The following is a 19,960-nucleotide window of genomic DNA, read 5'->3' as shown; positions in this document are numbered from 1 at the left end:
CCTATTACGAGGTTAATTTCAGTGCAACGCCTATATAATCCGCGTTCTGACGCCACTGGCTCTCCTCTCCGCTAGTTCAGATAGCTCAGTCACTTCCAGCAGTTGCTTCTATCAGGCTGGACTTGGCAGGAACGCACGGAGCACTTCGCCCCCCAGTCCCTGCGGCTTCGCCAAGGAAACGCTCACTGACATTTACAAAGGGAGGCAAACAAACCAATAACTCTTAACATATTGAGGATACTCATTGGATCGTATTCCCGTTCAAGCCATGAATGGATTTTGTCAAAATTGACTGCAAGCATATACTGGCGGGAGGACTACGGCGGTGGATTGCGTGAACCAAGTTTCCATGTTTTATTTCATTTTAATTGCCACGTTGTGACCATTACGTTCTCCTCTGCCTTTGGTTGAGTTCTCTGGTATTTGCCTACTGATTTCCTTCCCTGAGATTCTCTATTTCTAAAGCAGCTGGACACCCAGTCGCGAAAGACTTCGCTGTGTAAAAAGGATGTTTTGCGTCGCTCTGGTTCTGCCCCACGCAGTTCAGATGGTTCTCGACACATTCGCAGGAGGGCAATTCTGAATCTCATTGGGGTTTTAAAATAAAAGTTTGGAGATCAGTTCAAAATACAACAAACAATACTGATATTTTCTTACTTTTGGGATTCTCCCAATTCGATTTCACGACGCAATTCAGGATGGAGGTTGTAGGAATGTACCTGTTTCAGCTTGCTTTTATAGGTAAGTAGCGCTCGAATGCTCCGAAAATATTTCATAAAGGCTGTGTTATCAGTCCTTGAAACGTTCCTAGTTATTTATATTTGTTCTTGAGTGAGGGATGAAACAGTGTCTGTTCTTTTGATAACTGCGGTTTACGTGTTATAATCGAATGTGTTGCTTATGGTATTACCTGCAGCTGGTGGTTCATTGCTGTGTACGTGCAGAGACTGCATACAAAAGTTTTAATATTCGCAGACTTTTGTCTTGATAATTGCATAGCATTATATAGGTGTTTGCCTTCAAAACATGATAAAATGGCACGCTACATTTGCTGAACTGATGGAATCATTATTAAGGCTATTAGGGTATCTGCGTTATTGCTTTTATTATCGGTCATATTATTTTAGTCGTTGTTTTTATCAAATAATATAAACGCTATATTCACGATCTAACATTTTACACGTGGTGAAAATGTATCCCCTTTCCTTGCAAAGGAGTAGTATGTCTGCATGAACTGCAATGCCTGGAAAACGGTAAAAGAAAACACCGGTGTTTAATATGTTTCTCACTCTTTCCCGTACTGATCACCAACAGTTCGCGCTGGATAGCCTTACAGCGCGACTCCTGTGTTTGGAGTATTCCTCATAGCCACAGCTGCGAGGTTTGCAATTCAAACTGCCAACACGCTAATCTGGGTGCGAGGACGGTGTCGAAATGATTGCCGAGTGAACCGTATGAAGACGATTAACCACAGCCTTACACTTCAGGATTCGTACATCAACGCATGTTCTAAAAATCCTAAAAGACGTGTTACCTAAAAACTGATAGCCAGACACGTTTCCAGTAGAATAATTATATTAATGTTTGGCCACGAGTTAGTTTAGTGGTGTGTAGTGTTAGTGAAATTTTCCAGTATAATTGTTGGCTCACCCTTGGTTTCTTATCAGAAGTATTGTTATCGTTATTTGTGCTGCTATTTTGATCTTTAATAAGCTATTTACATCTTACAGAGAATCTTACGGTGGGGTTATGCTGCTATTGGATATCAAATATTACCGCTGCGTGTAGGCTCTTAAAGTATCAGCTCAGAAGTAGGTTATGAAATTTATTTTAGCTGTAACTGAGGTGTAATTTAAATGTCATGCCTTGGGAACGCTTTAGCAGTTTAACCATTACTATTTTTAATAGTAGTGGTACTAGGCTATAATTATCGCAGCTTCTGCAGGTATGGATTTAATTACGTACACACTGGCGTGCGTAATGTTCATTTAGACTCATTTCTGTCTTTTCCTCAGTGGTACTTCGTTACAAGGAATCTTTTATTAGAGTATTTGTTTTGAGCAAGGTATGAAATAGCAGCATGGATGGCTCTGACTCTCTCTGACTTTGAAAGTTTACAAGTAAAAGCGGAAATCATGCTGGGAAATACAGTGTAAGAATCGGTGCGAAAACTGGAAAACGAAACCATATACACAAATTTGGACGCTATTTTTAACAAGTGCTCGCAGCGTGGAACCACAGCGACGTTAACCTAGCCTTTATCAAAGTTCAGATACATTGAAATCAGCAACACTATCCACAACCAAAATTTCAGTTATACTTAAATGAACACGCCCCCTCGAAATGGGTATATGTGTGAATGCTGTAAAATAAACTAGACCGTGTTTTTTTTTTTTTTTTTCCAACTCGAGTTAACAATTCAGAGACGAGCAGAACTGCCAGTTGTTTGGCAGTTGGCGTGTGCGCTGCGCGTATGTATTGTATGCTCTTCAATTGGAGACGCTTCAATTGGAGTACCGCATACATGATAGTGAACACACTTTCCTCTTATCCCAGTTACGCGAGTTTTCGATATTTCCAGCGCACATAAATACGTAATTTGCTTTCCCGACAATGCGGAAGCGATACATTGATGATGAAAGTCTACAGTCCTCGATCTCTCTTTCTCGGTATCTCTAGCAATGTTTAACTAAAGCCACTCAGTCGATACATCTTTTGAAACACATCTGCCGTATCAGCATAGTACAGACCGACCACATATCTTCTGTGGACCACCTGCACACACAGATCGGAGATGGCACTGCGGGGTTGATATGGCATTACTTTAGTGTGAATTAAATGTCGCTCAAAGGACGATTTGTTTTGCGTTGTTCACTTACCAAGACACGCTTCCCGTTACCAAGTCGACGAAAGTGCGAAGAAGCCATGGCCAAGCCATGACTAATATCTTGAGCGAAATACATCCGCAGTGTCAGTGATATTTAAACTACCTGGGGAAATAGAGGGCATGTCTTCTATTTACCGTCACAAATCTATTTGAAATATCCCTCATATAACAGTGGGTGATACCTTTTCATTTGGGAAAGAGGTGCATCGTTATCGGTTTAGCCAATGCTGAACGTTCTCTGCACGAGGATGGGGATATTAAGAGTTCATTTCCAATAAAAAAAAATAATTACAGCTTTGCCAGGATCCACTTCACTTGATAGATCCAGAAGAACAGAAACCTATTAATTTCACAAAAGGTTTAGAACAGCAATGGGGCCAACTGCTTCACTGCACAGAGACTATGTATGGATTGACAATCAGTTTTTTGCTCCCATCAGCTCAATCATTTTAAAGTGGTACTTAATAAAGTTAATCTCAGTCTAAAGGTACTATATTGTGTCATTCCATTCCATTCCATGCCTTGCTGTTTCACTAGGGTATAAAAATGAGGTAACAAGCATGCAAAGTCTTCTTTGTTGCATAAAGAAAGCCCTTACTGAGCACAAGCAACAAAACAAAGCCTCTGGAGTTTGCCAGATTTCATTGGAATTCTGACTGGATGAGAGTGCTATAGTCAGAAGAGACCAAAATTGAATTTTCTGGCCACACACCATCTGCATGTTTGGCAGCAAAAGAGGAATGCATACAAAGAGAAGCACCTCATATCTACTGTCAAATATGGATTTTGGTTGTTGATATTATGTTTTGCTGCCAGTGGTCCAGAGGCACCGGTTAAGATCAATAACATAATGAATTCCACCAAGTTCCAGGAAATTTTGGTTGAAAATTTGGTTGTCTCTGAGACTTGGTCATAGGTGGATTTAACAGCAGGACAAATGACTCTATACATACATCAAAATCCAAACAGAAAACAAAACAAAATCAAAATCCATGTGCTGCAATGGCCATCTCAGTCACTGGGTTTAAATCTCGTTTAAAACTGGTGGTCTGAACTGAAGAGGGCAGTCCATAAGCGCAAACCCAAGGATATCAATGAACTTGAAAAGTTCTGTACAGAGGAATGGTCAAAAATCCCTCCAGATGTGTTCTCTGAACATATCACAAATTATAGGAAATGAGTCAGGTCTGTCATCTTTGCCAGGGGTGGTAGCACAAGGTATTAAACCAGGGGTGTCAATAATTGTGAAACCTGTTTTTTGGGGAAATAAATTTGTTATTTGAAAAATGTAAGACTTTGGTTGATTCCATTAAATCATTAATAAAGCACAGTGTTTTACACGTTGGAAAGTAAAGTTTATGTCAATAACAGTAGTATTTTGAGTTTACAATTTTATTTGTGAATATTTATCAAAGATGTCAATAATTCTGGACCTGACTGTATAACATGTATTGTGTAATTGTTTCTGCTGTTATCATACAAGCATTGTGCAGTGAAAAAGTACAAACATTGAATGTTATTTAAGGAAAAACTATTGGGTTTTTTTTTTCAGCAGAAAAAAATAGAGTCCAATTCGTACATTTCTCTGTTTGCGGTATATAATATATTTTGTAAATATCATGTATTTCAATTACTTGTGAAAATGTAAATCATACATCATGAAGTAAAACCAGAGGGGAGAACCTGCGCAATATTGTAAATGGTTTTGATAACACATTGTAAACTGATTTGAGGGGAATTTCAGCACAACCATAGAACAAACTAAAAGAAAGGCCCCCCATTAGTGTCATTTGGATGGAGGAAGACAACCCTGTTTCTACAGTCCTTCGTGAGTGCTTTGATGATTCAGTCAAGCACAGATTTTACATGTGTAAAATGAGGGTTGCTAGTTGACATGGCTACCTGTTGGGATGATTTCAGATTGGCCGCTGACTCACATATGGAAAGTGATGAATAACCTATAGATACTGGTCGGGATGCCTTTTTGCTGCCGTTTCAGTAGGCTCATATTCCTTTTGTGAAGGGTCTGCTGGTCTGAACTCCAAATGCCCCTGCTATACATATCAAAGTGTCTCCTGAGAAAATGCATGTGGAGATGACGGTTTATGTTGGAGGTCAGCGACATGCAGTGTCATGGCAGCCGCTGTTGGTGGACAGTCATCGTATAGCCACACCATGCACAGCATGACCACACTTCCCTATCCCAACCATCTGCTGGGCCCCTTGTGGCCCCTGCTTATGTGTGGAAGATCTCTGGGGTGCTATAGGACATGGACACCCTGTGACAGAACATGAAAAAGAGGACATGGGTTTCGTCATCTTCACCCTGAACGCTGCCCCCGGTGGCAGTGCACCACAATGGCCAGAGAGCAGGATTCATTGAGGAGGGCTACAGGTTCAAAAGCTTGCCAGGGCCCTGACATTATACCCTTGAGGAATTGTTTCATTAAACATCCCCTTCTCTATAAATGGAAACTACGTGTAATCTTTACTAAGCATGTTGTCTTGGATGCTCAGGAAAAAATAATGTAGTCATAGCCCACAATGGCAGATGAGTTAAGCACAGTAGTATCTAAACACATAAAGGGGAGACAGCACAGGATTAGTGGTGTCTGCTATTGGAGGTTGAGCCCAGTAGCCTCTTATCATTGGTCCAGAGTCCCATAATTACATGCACAGCTGGTGTACCATACTGCCTTCTAGTGGTCAATTTGACTGATCTGCTGTGCTTACCAGCAGCATCAAGCCTTTTTTGCTGTTCTCAGTCCACCAAACACTTTCTTCCTTTATCCAGTTATGTACAATGACACTCTATCTCATTATCTCCCTGTTAGGATGGGGAACTGTCATAGTTTCATAACCAGCGGAGACAAGCCACCCTCTCTCATTTGTTCCCGACTGGAGATGACTCTGAGGAATTGGCATCCATCCAGCTGAGAGGCCACAACCTTCTCGCTCACACACTGTATATAAATGTGAGGGGACAGGAGAGGCTCTTTCGTGGCTCCCATGGATAACCCGACAACCCAGGAAGTGATGCCCGAGTAAGGAGAGCAAGAGAGGTGGCTCATTTGTTGACTTGCTGGCAGCAGAAAGGATGTACGCTGCAATTCGTGGTGTAACCGTGGAAAGAGCATCGGGGTTTGTCGATTGGAGCAGCCCGCTCTTATCAACATTGACTGCTGCGGCGCTGCTCCATGATAAGAAAGCAAACAGATGCTGATGCAGCCATACTCCCTTGCAAGTCCCTTCATTCCTTACAGAAATCCACAAACAGCATCAAGAGATGCTCTGTTCCATGCATCCTGGAAAGAGACTCTCGAGACACACGTGAGACAGAGATGAGACATAGAAGAGCCAAAAAGTCCATTACTTTTGTACCTGTGTCTGCGTGCTGTCCCCATAGAGGACCATTTTTCCTGCTCAGTTTGTGAGTGTGAGAGGGGCTTATCACATGCTTCAGATTCACCTTCTCCCGAGGGGCATCTCTGGAGTGTGACCCAGGTGTGCTGGTGTGATGTTAGAGGGTTCAGCCTGCCTGTGATTGCGCACATTGGCCAGCTTGTATGGCTGCTTGTCGAGCAGCAAATTTCCGTCCATGTCACGAAGATTAGAAGAGCCTCTTTGTTGTAAAATCTGATGCTGTGTGGTCATTTCAAAATGACAACTTTGCTTTGAAGGAAGCATTGGTGAAGGGGTTTCTGTATTGCATTGAAGTCATATTTTAGGGTTAGTCCCAAACTTTTATTTTTTGTGTTGACCTGCACATAGTTCATTATATCTTTACAACAGCTGTTTTTAGTGCAGTAATTTCAAGGAAACAAGAAAGTGAGATTTCCCTCGTGATATAGACAGTAGGTCAAGAAATATAGGTGTGTTCCATTATTCATTTGTCCTGTCCATATTTGCATATGATATTTCTTGAAACTAGACCTGATAGCTTGCTATATGTTACTTACATGTTTATGAATATTTATATTCTTGCATAGTAAAAAGTTACCCACAAGTTGTTAAATCAAGTCTTCTGACTGCCAAATTTTAAATTAATGGAAATGGTATTAAATCAAGCTTTGGTCCATGGGGGTATTATATAAGGTTCAGAAAGCTGCTTTTTAGTTCAGAAGCGTCTGTAATAATATTATGCAACTGTCACTCTTTCTTTAGTTTAGAGTCCAATACATTTACATGTTTTGCCTGCAGGGAGGTTACATACTGGGAGTGAATGCAATGTTGAGTTTTTCTCTTCTTAACTGGTCTCATAGTTTTGTGAAAGTACCCCCACAGCTGACAGGACACAATGTAATTGTTTCCGTAGTAATATGTGGTTTTCTGTCTTGGGACGGTTAAAGGAATCTGTTTTAATCATATTAGTGCAGTGACAGTATGTATATGGGAAACAGTTTGTTGTAAAAAAAAAAAAAAGTCTTGTGTTAGAATCCTGAAGGTCAGCTTTCATTCGCATGTAACAATGGTTGTGTGAGTTCCTATTGGCCAAGAGAGGAGTCATCCAGAAAATATTCTCTAACTCTTAATATGAGGTTACATTATGTAGACATACTTTAAATGAAGTTATCATTAAATTACGCTGACATTGACATCCTACGGATGACCTCAGGACAGGCATTAAGTTAACAAAAGCTTTGTTGTGCTAACTAATAATAAGCATTCATAAGTTGTTCATAAAGGGAAAGCAGATTCTACTTTAATAGGCCAGTGCTTAACCATCTATTGCTGTTAATAATAGGCATTGCAATTAGAATATGTTGAGAAGTTAAAAAATGCTGTTGCATTAATAGATAATTAATGGGAACTTAATATGAAGTGTTAGTAGATATGCCAATGGATTCAGTCACTGGTTTTGGTTACTTAATGGATTGATAGTCAGACAATTCTTTTGTACTTCAATTCTTTTGTACATACTTAGTTCCTTTTATAATGCTCCTGTCACCCATTTCTTAAGTAATTTATGGAGTGAAACCTTTGAAACCTGATGGTTTATCCAACTTATTTTAATCCATTTCTTGTTTTAATTTCCTCCCCAGTAGAGTTGACAGGGCAGAGGGGTGGCAGGGGTGGTGGTTACAGCCTTGGGTTTGGGTGGCTTGGCAGGGAAAAGGGTTCTGGTGGTCGGGATCATGGCGAGGGGGCCTCAGATTCTGCCTAATATTTATACAAGATATACAGCCTTCAGAGTTCAGAGTTTGAAAACACAGTAACATGGCATTGCTATGGAGGACCTCTTGGCCCTCATCCATCTGGCCTTTTTAAGGCAGACCCTAATTTTGACTATAGGGAACACCAGGAGGTCCTGGCTGCACCTGCGACACAGGCTGGCAGACTTTATGCTAATGACGATCCGTGGGGCTCCTTCACAGCAGGGGGCCTGTGGGTCGGCAACGGCAGCATCAGAGCTGAAAAGGATGTGGCCGAGGAGGGATCCTCTGGAGAGAGGTGCTACATGGGACGGTTCCAGGGACTTGTGCTGTGTTTGCACTGCATTGTTTCCTTTGGACTGAATTAAGTGTGCATGTGGGAAGGAGAAAGCCACTCACACATGGTGTAGGGAAAGCGTTTAAAACACAGCAGAGCTGGTTATATGCCAATAATACGCTTTGCCCTGCGGTTCAGAATCACATGCTATGGCGCAAGCATGTTTTTGAAAGGGGCTGCAAAGTCAAGATTGTCTCCATCTGGAATTTACACTCTTCTTAAAGTAGCATGTACGTCATGTGATATCAGAAAGGCTCACATTTGGCGAATGGGATTTTCACTGTGCTGGGTGATTTCAGTTATAGGCCATGTCTCAGAATGTCTTCTGTAAGATGGTCATGGCCCTAGTCACATCAAATCTTAAATTTGTGAGTGAACAGATTCATCTCTATGCTACATAACGCTACCTACCCATAACACTACATAACACTGAACTGCATTTGTTACATGCTGACATCATACAGGATGTGTGCATATTTTTAATGAAAATAACATGATTTAGACCACAGACATCAGTGTTGATAGATAGCATCTCAGCCGGTTCCAAAGTTATTACTGGTTCTGTTCGTACTGAGAAATTTTTCAAGTTCAGAGAGCATGTTCTACAACACTCTTTTAGGAAACTATCCTAAAAATTGCTTCAAGATCTAGGACAGAAGACGGCGACAGAAGCAGGAGGCCATGTTCCAAAGCAGCTAATCTGGGACAGATTTACACCCCCTACAGGTTGGATATGGTACTATATTTTTACAACAATATTACCGCAAGTATTGTAATAGCTGAAGCAAACAGAAATATTGAGAAAAAATTAAAAATGCACAAATCTTGGCTAAACTTTAAAAGTTTAGGACAATGCGCTATTGTGGTTTGATTTTGGCATGCCCTGTGTCATTTCCTTCACCCAGTGTTTTGCCAGAGTGCCTCTGGTCCTATTAAACTGGCAAAAACCACCAGGGTCACACTGTCTAATTCACCCCCAGATGGTGGCCTACTGAAGGCCACCATCTGAATGAGAAAAAAGGGTACTGTCTTCTGACTGGAGGCAGGGTTAACTCCAGTGCTTCACCTGTAGCAAAAGAGAAAAGGCTGGGCTAGTTCTCAGGTCAGGTGCACTTAAATGGGAGAATATGTTTAAGGCTGCATCTGCAGTCTGCGCAGTATTGGCAGATATTTGAGGACTCCAAGGTCAAATAGTTTGTCAGACTTGGGCATTATAATTTTGTCTCATGACTCATGCATGTCTCCCCTCAGCGGAGATGCACCTTCTCACATTGATTTTTTTTACACATAAACTCTGTTTTGAAGTAAGTGGTAAGTGTGTTCTTTATCCCTCTGAATTGGTGTGCTTACTTAAAAATCCATGACTGTCATACAAGTTTCACAGCTGTAAAGAGCTTTAAAGAGGAGAAATTTATTAGCAAAATAACATCAGATTGGATGTTCTTGTTTGCTCAAAATGGCCATGTCCTCTCATGCTTTACATCCTTGTACACTGCAACAATTTAAGAATATTTACAGCTGTCCTTCATAAATGAATTAGGAGTTGTCTCAATATTTCTGCAGTCTGATCTGCGGGCTGGGTAGTCTGCAGGCTGACTGTGAGGAAGGAAACGAGGAAGGATTCACAGAACACTAAAATTTTACCAGGATCATTTTCACAATGAGAATTTCCATCAAGAAAGGCTGCAAATGGTATCATGGCAGCCTTTCTTGATGAAAAGAGCAATTACTCATGACAGGTCTGTTTCTATAGAGACAACAGTGCAAGGGCAAAGGAGCCATAGCTACAAGGAGCAGCTGTCATTTATGTGTTTTAATTTACACGTTTATGTGGCGTTCTACTTTGAAGTGTTCAGATAATGTAATCTGAAGGTGCTGTATGGGTAGCATCTCTGTGCAATGTCCTCTTTTGAAAAGAACCAATCCACAGAGGGCTCATGTTAGGTCAGGCCATTTTTGACCATTTATATATACAAGCCCATTTATTTCAAAAGAGCAGTTTTTGGAACAAGATGTATGAAACCTCGTGTTGTTCACCCATTTGAAAGCTGAGCTAGAGGGGCCATATATACCTGTGGATATACATCTGACAAGTTTTCACACCAATCACTGGGCAGCAATTAGCATGAGAGACATGCCCACAGCTTGTGCCTTCGAGGAGTATCCACCCATTAAAAGTCTTATTATGGCTGCGAACATTCCATGCTTGCTTTACACCCCAGCTGAGAGGGGCCTGTCAGTCTGGCTGGCTTTGAGTATCCTGCATTGTGGTTGGGCACAGTTACCTCTTTGTTTGCAAAAGCTGTCATTTTCTGTATCGGAACAGTGAAAATTTCAGACCTGCCAGATATCTGCACTTGCATTTGCTGAGAACAATATGATTATGTAAAATATATACAGTATCTGCTGTGTTCCTAATACATGTGTCTTGCCTTTTAACAGAATACATCAGCTTCCTTATGTGCAGTTGCATAAGAGCACTGCTGTCAGGTCAGGGTTGCCCTTCCACTTCATCTGAACAATTACTAACAATTATTGAACTCCAAGTGAATGTTTCTTCACAATATTGTAGTCAGAGATACAGAGGGAAAATTGCCACGTGTGGAGCACACCGTTAAGGAACAAACCGCTAACGCTTGGGCTGATTTATTTATTTTAATTCCCATTTGCTGCCTGTCCTCCAGGTAAATCCTCAATTATGCAACATGGCATTATCTCTTGCATCGACTTAATTACATGGTCATTGGGGGTGCAGGGTCTACAGGATTAAAGATTCTGCTGTTAAAATGAAAAATGCTCTGGGTTAACCAGAGCTGCCTATAGATAAAGAGTAAGCACAGGAGACAGCTGCCTGTTAAAGCATATAGATGTTGCTATCCTTGAACTTCAGCATTTGACATCTATGATAACTTGGAACTGAATTATGCGGTTCTTCATCTTTGCTGTATATCATGTAATCTAAGGCCAGACATCTCATGTAATGCTGAACCTACCTCTCTGTAACTAGGTCCTGAAAGTAGTTTTCCATAAGGAAATATAAAATGCAACCTCCATAGTTAATAACCTTGAATGGGAGCATTTTACATGATGGGGCTATGAACCTTTCAATGTGTTGCATCAAAAGTGTATTCTGAATAAGTGCCACCTGATACATTTGACTTAGACAGAGTATGCTTCTTCGACAGATATTAAAACCTGTTTTATGGGCATAATCCTTAGAAGAAAAGCAGAAGTATCCTCTAAATGTATCAGAGCTGGGAGTTTGTGTTTACTATTTAAGATTTTCACTTTTGTTCTGCTAAAATCATCATTTGTGGATAATGACGCAGATGTTTTGAGTGCTTTAACCACATCTTCAGTCACCACCTCCCTAATGGATGTCTTAAGAAATAAATGCCACAGCTCACAGCTGCAATATATTCATTAGAAATATCATGACGTTACTATTTCATTTGATGATCCAGTATCCAGAAAATGCTGTATTGATACAACACACATTGTGGCAATGGGGATGTAAATAGGGTTGGGTACTGAAACCCGTTGCCAATATGGCACCGGTTCCTATACGACCGGTATCTACTGGACCAAATTGCAACGCAGATTTTGGTCCCTTATTTCGGTGCCACTCAACCCTTTCGTCCGTACGGTCACACCGGTGTGATTAGCCATTTAGCGCGTAGGCTATGCTGAAACCAATGCAATTAGAACACTAGATTGGAGAAATTCTAGCTAATTTTAGCTTTGAGGAAACAGCAATTTAACTTAAATATAGCAAATGCTAACTGAAAACTGTGAGAAGCTTAACAATGCTAATGAAAACGCAAGGAGCCATGTAAGGTAACACGCACACTACATAGCATAAAAAATAAGTTATATGTGAAAGGGTTGTTAAGGCGCTAGGTTTCTTCCCGTATTTTTTCCCCTTTAGTCATATCTGATGCAGGAGCACACCTCCAGTTTTCCGAGGCCATGTAAAATGCTTCCGGGGGAAAAACGCCACTCATATCTATTCGATGTTGATACCACAGCAACAGCACTATGCTGCTTCCATGTGGTAGATAGAAACACATGGCTACAAAGATAAAGAGTGAAAACATATGCTAACAATGCGAACATTTGTTAAGTGTTTTGTATTTAATTATATTTATATATTTAAGTATACTTTAAACTGTTAACAGTTAATATATCATTCAATTTCAAGTTCAAATTTGCCTTAGCAATAAAAAAAGCCATACTTTAATGTCGTCGACCATTGTTTTGTGCTTTTTTTTAAGTATCAGTTCAGACACCATTTAGGTACTGGTACCATTTTAAAAGTATTGCTTTAGCACCGGTATCAGAAAAAACCCAAACGATACCCAACCCTAGATGTAACTGGCCAAGTTAAGTTTAATGCAGATGATGAAGACAAATCCAAATATGACAAATCCAAATAATTACTGTACACAGGATCAAAATGTAATCAAAACCTACCTGCTAAAAAGGCAGTGGTTACATTTTTGATAGTGATTTCTTACAATGTTAACTTGTTGCAACAGTACCCGGTCTTCAACAATTCTAATAGTAAATGATTACTTTAATTGAGGCTATGACTATGTGCACATCAATGAATGTTCAGGGTACTCTCTGCCCTTGGTTACAGATTTAACAACAACCAGGCCAATCCTGATCTCAACCCTAACGGTTTAATATTAAATGTTCATTCTGATTCAGGATCAGTTGGGCAGGGGCAGAGAGTTCATGCAACTCAATGAATACTGAATGCACAGTCTCCAAGGCACTGCCTGATTGGACATTCATGTGATTGGGGAAACACACCCACAAACACTGGCAGCTATGTTTTTGTGCTGTAGAAGTAGAGATGATCTAGGGCCTGTTTAGCCTGTTGCTGTTTAGCCTGCAATGCCTTATCAGGTTAGAATTGCAGTTGGGATTCTGGTCCTAGAACAGCACTTACAGACACCCTCTGCCTCATGAACATTTTGGGTATAGCTGCAGTTTTTTTTTTTTTTTTTTTGAGGGGGGGGGGGGGGATACTGAGTGCAATGTAGCTACTCAAAAGGTATAGACAAAATATTGGCAGAAGAGAACACTTGTTATCCTAATCTCAAACTTTGATTCAGCCGTGTTTGCTGTGGGTTAATTCTAGCATGGCTATGTGGCATGAATGCTGTGAGCTAGTTTCAACACAATGTTTTAACTTTGGAACGTGTGTACTGCCTTTGAGTGGCACTTTTTTAAATAGTTTGGAAACTTCTAGCTCACGATAGCAACAGGTGTCTAGGTACATGTATCATATTAACCCATTGAAAGCAAAACTATAGTTAAATAAAGTTAATGAACTAATCCAGCTTGATTTCCCAGTGGTCTCTGCTCAGAATAACACCAGTGAGCACAGATATTCATGAAGTGTATCGTTTTATTCAAATGAAGTGTTAGCTCCTCTCTACCTAGTCTGACTTGCCTGTTTCAGTCCCAAGGATACTTGAAGTCATCTGTCCAAAAAGAAAGGGCTTTCCTACATCAATTCTCAGCAGTTCCCTAGTTTTCACTGTATGTGCATCGACAAGCATATGGGCCTTGTTGAGTGTAGTGAATCATTGTAGTGATTTTCAAGTCAGTAAGTCTATGCAGTATTGATTTAAAAAACAGGTCCTCTTCACTTAAGTGCCAGAGTCTTTTTTTTTTTTTTTTTTGCTCCAATGCCTCTCAAATGCTAACAATTCAAAGCCACTAGCAAGGTAAGTTTTTTGCACTGATTAACTATTTTGTGAGTGTAAGTAAAGTATAATTTCTGGGCCCATTAAAAGCAGATGCTTACATTTTGTGCAGTGATGCACAGACTAACGCATTTTCTGTGATGGTTGGTTCAAATGCATGAAAATTTGCCTGAATCAACTTAATATCTGCCATTGGGAAAAGCATGTAGTCTTCTCTACTTTTGAATGTTGTGGCAAGTGTGTTCCAAGACACGAAGAGGCAGCCTGCAGAAAAGGCAGTTTAGACAGCAAGCTGGCATCCCAGGCCTTTCAAAGGCAGTCATGACCTCTGCCATTTTCTGTGTTCTCAGCTATGAAATTCGCATATCAGTTATACACCAGCAGCCTCCACCATCTCAAAATGATAGACCCGGGGGAGCAGATGGAGTTAATTATAATGGATGAGGCCAGAGAATGGAGAGATGACGTGTAGCAATTCAGATAAGCAGCTGATACAGAAAGGAGAAGACCCCCGCAGGTCTGTCGGAGGGATTTCAGAGATGGGGAATGTGGAGGCTCCTTATTATGCTCACGACCCATCCTTTTTGGATCTTTTGTTAAAGTGAGATTATACCGCTGAGACAATTACTGGTAGATCACTAAAAGGATGTGACGGGTTTTTGTTTTTTTTTTTTCTTTTTCTCCTCCGACATCTGAAACGAGATAATGTTGGAAATAACAGCGTGGTAATGCACCTGCAGGCACTGCTTCTCAAAAGAGTCTCATGGAATCCACATTTCAGAACAAGAAAAGGGTCTCATTAATTGTGATCAACATTCTGTTCGGGAGCAGGGTGTAGGTTTGATAGGCTTATAAGGAAGCAATGTTAATGGCAAGATATTAAAAATGCTGAGCTCTACCGTGCAGAATTCATTCAGTAGTAGTAATTCTCCCTCATTATTATCCGCTCACGTAGCCAGCTTCCTTGCCAACGGTATGTCACCTGTGCTGGGGGAATCAAGCCTATGGAAAATACAATAATGTACACACTAAGACTCTGTAGAAATCCCTGTCACACTTATGCCATCGTTTTACCCACAGTGAAGCATTTAAGCAGTTGATAGACAAGAATACAAAGAGTTGGAGGAGTCATTGGGGCTTTTAGATGTCCAGAATTATATTTACATGCACAGTGAAAATAACTGTGCTGGATATTACAGCACTGTGGTGTTTTGAAACTGCTGTTTGGAGGTTATTATTCTGTGGAAGCTCTGTGGAAATGTGATGGAGGTGCTATGGGGATATGGGTGCACCAGGGATCCCAGGGGAAAAAAACAACCAGAGATCATCATAATATTACACTTTGATCATTTTAATGGGCACCAATGCATGTGCTTTGAAAACTGTAAGTAGTTCCTTTTTGTAATTATCATTTGACATGTTTATATAATAGGAGCTTTTTTATTTTGTCGTGGTTTCATGAAGTAAAACCCATGGTAGGTGTTTGGCTGGATGATCTGTACAAACACCCGCCAAGCAAAGAGTTAGACGACCTCTGTTTGGGAGAGGAAACCAGACATTGTCTTATATATTTCCTCATACAAAACCCTAGGTGCTTTTTAAGATCAATTTTTAAGTCATCGTGGTCTAACTTTTACACATGTTTTACAGGCACCAGGGACTTGCAACTTGCAACTCTTGCTGTACTCCAGTGCTGTCAGCAATAGTTATGGGCTTAGTTGGTCACAACTTCATACCTGAAATGAAGACTTAGAACAGAACAGAGAGAATCCTGTTCTGAGAATCCTCATGGCAAATATCACCCCTCCTCTTTTCTTTAAAGTCCCCCTCTCAATTTCTCTGTCTCAATGTAGCAGTTGCAGAGTCATTATTCATTGTCTCTAAGGTGGACTCATATTCAGGAGACACTTTGATCTGTCATCAAGTTTACACCAACAGAAGAGGCACACTCCTTCTCTCTCAAGGAGTTTAAGAACAGGGTTTTCTCATCCTAAAGAATATGGCTTTGAAGGTGCATTTAAATGTCTTTATTTGATGGGATTCACTTCAGTACAGATTTAGTTGGTTACCTTGAATCCTATTACTTGTGCAGAATATGCTGTTTTCCACCACAATCTGTGATTGAAACCGATTGGAGGGATTGGGGGATAAAATTGATGATTTTAACTGTGAATGAGAGGAGAGTAAGAGATGACATCCAGCCATGCTTTTTGGCACCTTCAATGGAAGTGCAGATGCACTCAAGAGCAGTGCTGGAAGAAAGAAGATCATGTGACCTTTGGTAGCGTGACCATGTGCCTGCTCTCAAAACCAAAGGCACGCTCCCATTGTTATGCCTTACTAGTCGGTCAGCAATTCCTGAGGTGAGCTGCAGGGGTTTCCAAGGCAGACTGACCTGAGTGGAAGTATATTTTTGTTAATCCCCACGTACCCCATGTTGGGTTTGCCTGATGTATCGCCTGTTTGTCTTATGATGTCATGAGATATGACATCAGCACCCTCCTTCCAGCAATGACTATTGAATGTTCATTTTTTATCATGTATTTATAATGTTTTCATTTATTTATTTATTATTAATTTATTTACCAGCACCAATATGCCATTGAAAGGAACTCCTTGCAAGGAACTCAAGCAGTTATATGTCCATCCAAAATGACAATGTGTACTAAAATATCAGACCCTCTGAGAGGATGATTGACGAATGATTGCTGAGACTAAATAAAAAGAAACAAAGCAGGAAAGGGATTACAAAATGTCAGAATATGCTCTAACTGACCATGAGGGAATGAGGGCAAAACTTTCAATGTTACTGTCATGGAGAACACATCAGGCTGTTGTCCAGCTGCAGTGTAGCTGGGAGATTGGAGAGTAGCACAGCATTTAGTGGTCTGGCTTCCTTAACCCCAGCTGCAGCACCAATGGCAGGGGCAGCTGCAAGCTAGCATTCATCCTAGTCAGGTTTGTAGGAGTTCCTTTTAAGAACAATCACTTCTCTCTGGGTGACTAGTAGGGGAATGTGCCTCATGCACTATCTGCAGTTCACCTATAGTGTTGTAGGTTGGATCCACATGTAACCAGCATTGGTCACTGCAGTCTTGTTTTAGCACTCTCTCTCCACAGCAGGAGCAACAAAAAACACAAACATAGAGATTTCTTCTTTAATCACACAGAAGGATTTGAACACACATCTGGGAAGTGACCAAGCTTACATATTTCCAAAAAGTATAGGATATAACCAGGAGTAGCCAGTACCGTAACACTTCAACACTAATGATATGCCAGGGTCAGCATCACAGGAGCAGCCAGTTAGGCCCATGAACTCACTCCCATGGCTCACAAGTAATTCACTCCTATAGTAATGAAAACCAGACTAAAATCTCCATCGGATATGTTAAAAAAGCAGTCTGCAATTTTAAGATACTTACAAGGTCCCATAGTGTGAACAAACTGGAATAATGAGATTGAACTGGGCGTTTTATTTTAAACCATCCTTCTCAGCAACGTGTTGACCTGGATTAGTGGGGCATGAGGATTAACTTTAAGAAGGCACTGTGGCTGACCCATTCCAGAACCCTACTCATAGCATGTCTGTGCAATTAAGAGAGGAAGGGATTGCCATCTCAACCACCATAAAGTGGCATCAGAGTCCTATTCCAGCATGAAAGAAATTAAGTGGGAGACAGCGAGACTTTTTCCCCCAACTACCACTGCTAATAACACTCACCTAGACGGTGTGCCATTGTTACAGAAAAGAGCTGAGGCCACACAGGCAGTGATGCAGAGAAAAAATTTAGAGAGGGCTGATTGCTCCTGTAGAAAATGTCTGTATTTGTAAGAGTGGCAGGTGTGCTCTATTTAAAACTTCCTACTGAGCCTGCAGTTGGCCTTCTCTAAATCTTTTTTTTTTTTAATCAAACGCATTGAATCGCTATGCAAGTTGATGTCTACCAAAGAGACGTCATATGTTGAATTGAAAATATTAATGGTCTCCTTTCAGACTTATTTTAGTTGTCCTAGGTTCAGTATCTCTAAAGCCAGACCTCCCAGTGTGCAGTATTTTCAATGTAAGTTAACAATGAAAAACTATATATGTGAAAAAAGGAATTCATTGAACAACTTAAAAAAATGACTTTTTTTTCCAGAAACTTGAGACGGAACTGATAAACCACCCGGTTCAGTCCAGCCCTGTAATCCACAGATACATCAAAAAAAGAAACCTATCTCCTGTACTAGAGTTTAAGAATTTGCTATGTATGCTGCAGAAAGGTGCTGAGTAAGCCTTAGACATACAGAAATTAAAACATAAATGTAGGTTTTGGACAGGGTGTAATGTTTTGACTCTGAGAGAATGTGTCAGTGAAAATAATCTCTGTTTAGTTGAATGGCTGTTGCTTCAAACAGAACAAAAGTGATATACTTGTGAGAGGAATGTTGGAGATTAAAAAGTAAGTTACTGGTGTAATGTCCTCAAGTGAAGTTATTCAGTGCTTCAGGTAAATAGCCACCTGTATGGATGGGTGCTGTGTAATATGCCAAACTGCTCTGGAAGGGTCCGTCTGCTGAGCTAATCAATCTTTTCTTTGTTATGTATAAGAATACATTTGTTATCATTCATTTGCTGTGTGATTTTGCATGGTATGTTTGTTTTCATTTGTTTTATACAGAGGTCAGCGTAGCCTACCATTACTGATTTTGTGTCTCCCTTTATCACTATAACAGTGTTTGGTTTCAGTCAACTTGGTATATAAAAAATATGCATTTAATGTGATGGTCTGCCGTTACTTTTTAATATTGACCTTTAAAATATGTGCTCTGTATACCATAACAAGCCTGCAAACACAAACAAAATGATTGTCCAATTGGCAATTGCGCCAGCCAATCATCAGACACACCAGACTGCCAGTCAATGAGGGTCCACTACATACTTTCATGTTGGAGACTGTGAATGGAGAGCATTTCTAATCACACAGAAAGTCATACCGCACTGAAGAACTAGTTAGATCCATGGAATGTGAGCAACACCTATATCATAATTTTACGTAATAATACTTTAAATATTGGTTCTGTTGAATAGAGGCAAAGAATTATTGCAGCTTATTGCAGCTGACACATATGTGTGACAGTGGAGAGGGGCCTACCCAGCCTAACCTGGTTAAGCACAGATGAGCACGTTGATTTTTTCCAATGTATCCAGGTGCTGCAGTCATCTTTGCAGAGCGTGCAGGCTGTTAGCCTCATTAGCTGAGACTCAAAACCTTTTCCTGCAGTTCTATTCCGTAACCCACAGTGATCAAACAGGCCTGGCTTCACGAACTGGCACGAATCAGGCTCTCCAGCCTTTCAAGCGAAGCGGACGTCATCACTTTTAGGGCGAGTGCTGCCGCAGCTGGGAGCGGCTCCGCTCACTTATTAATTTGATATTGCGTGCCCTGCCATGTGACGGCTCACAATTAGGTCAGGTCACAACAGAGAGGCTTTGGGGCATTTTTCTCTCTTTTTCTAAGGCAAAGAAAATCACAGAAAGCCCGAGAACCAGCAAACTGTATGCTAATTATTTTGACATACACCAGAGTCTGAGTCTGAGGAGAGGCCATGGGCTCGTCAAGCTAATCAGATTCTGAATAGAGCCAAAGCTGAGGGTCTGCCTGTGATGGAGAGGGGCGTGTGACCGCGGATCCAGGGATCGCAAGAGTGAGCAGAGGGGTGACACGATAAGGGCCAAGCACCGCTAAGGGCAGACACACCGAGAGTCTCACTGCGTGCCGGCGTCCACAAAAGCTGGAGTCATGGAACAAAATCGACAGGGGTTATCACCTCAAATAACATTGGCTCTGCCAACAAAGCTCCAGGGTGCAGCTGTGAA

General features: G+C 40.9%; 1 protein-coding gene across 1 annotated transcript in view; it reads left to right on the top strand.

The window, feature by feature from the left end:
- Window positions 1–209: 209 nt before the first annotated feature.
- Window positions 210–19,960, top strand: part of gfra4a (GDNF family receptor alpha 4a) — a 109,136-nt gene continuing 89,385 nt past the window's right edge. The window contains exon 1 of the mRNA XM_036516437.1: window positions 210–741. Within this exon, the coding sequence (XP_036372330.1) occupies window positions 699–741 (43 nt within the window). The 5' untranslated portion in view covers window positions 210–698. The remainder of the gene's footprint in view (window positions 742–19,960) is intronic.

The sequence above is a fragment of the Megalops cyprinoides genome, chromosome 22 (genome assembly GCF_013368585.1).
Source record: "Megalops cyprinoides isolate fMegCyp1 chromosome 22, fMegCyp1.pri, whole genome shotgun sequence".
Classification (NCBI taxonomy): Eukaryota; Metazoa; Chordata; class Actinopteri; order Elopiformes; family Megalopidae; genus Megalops; species Megalops cyprinoides.
Note: the sequence above shows the minus strand (reverse complement) of the source record. Positions and strands in the feature narration are given on the sequence as shown.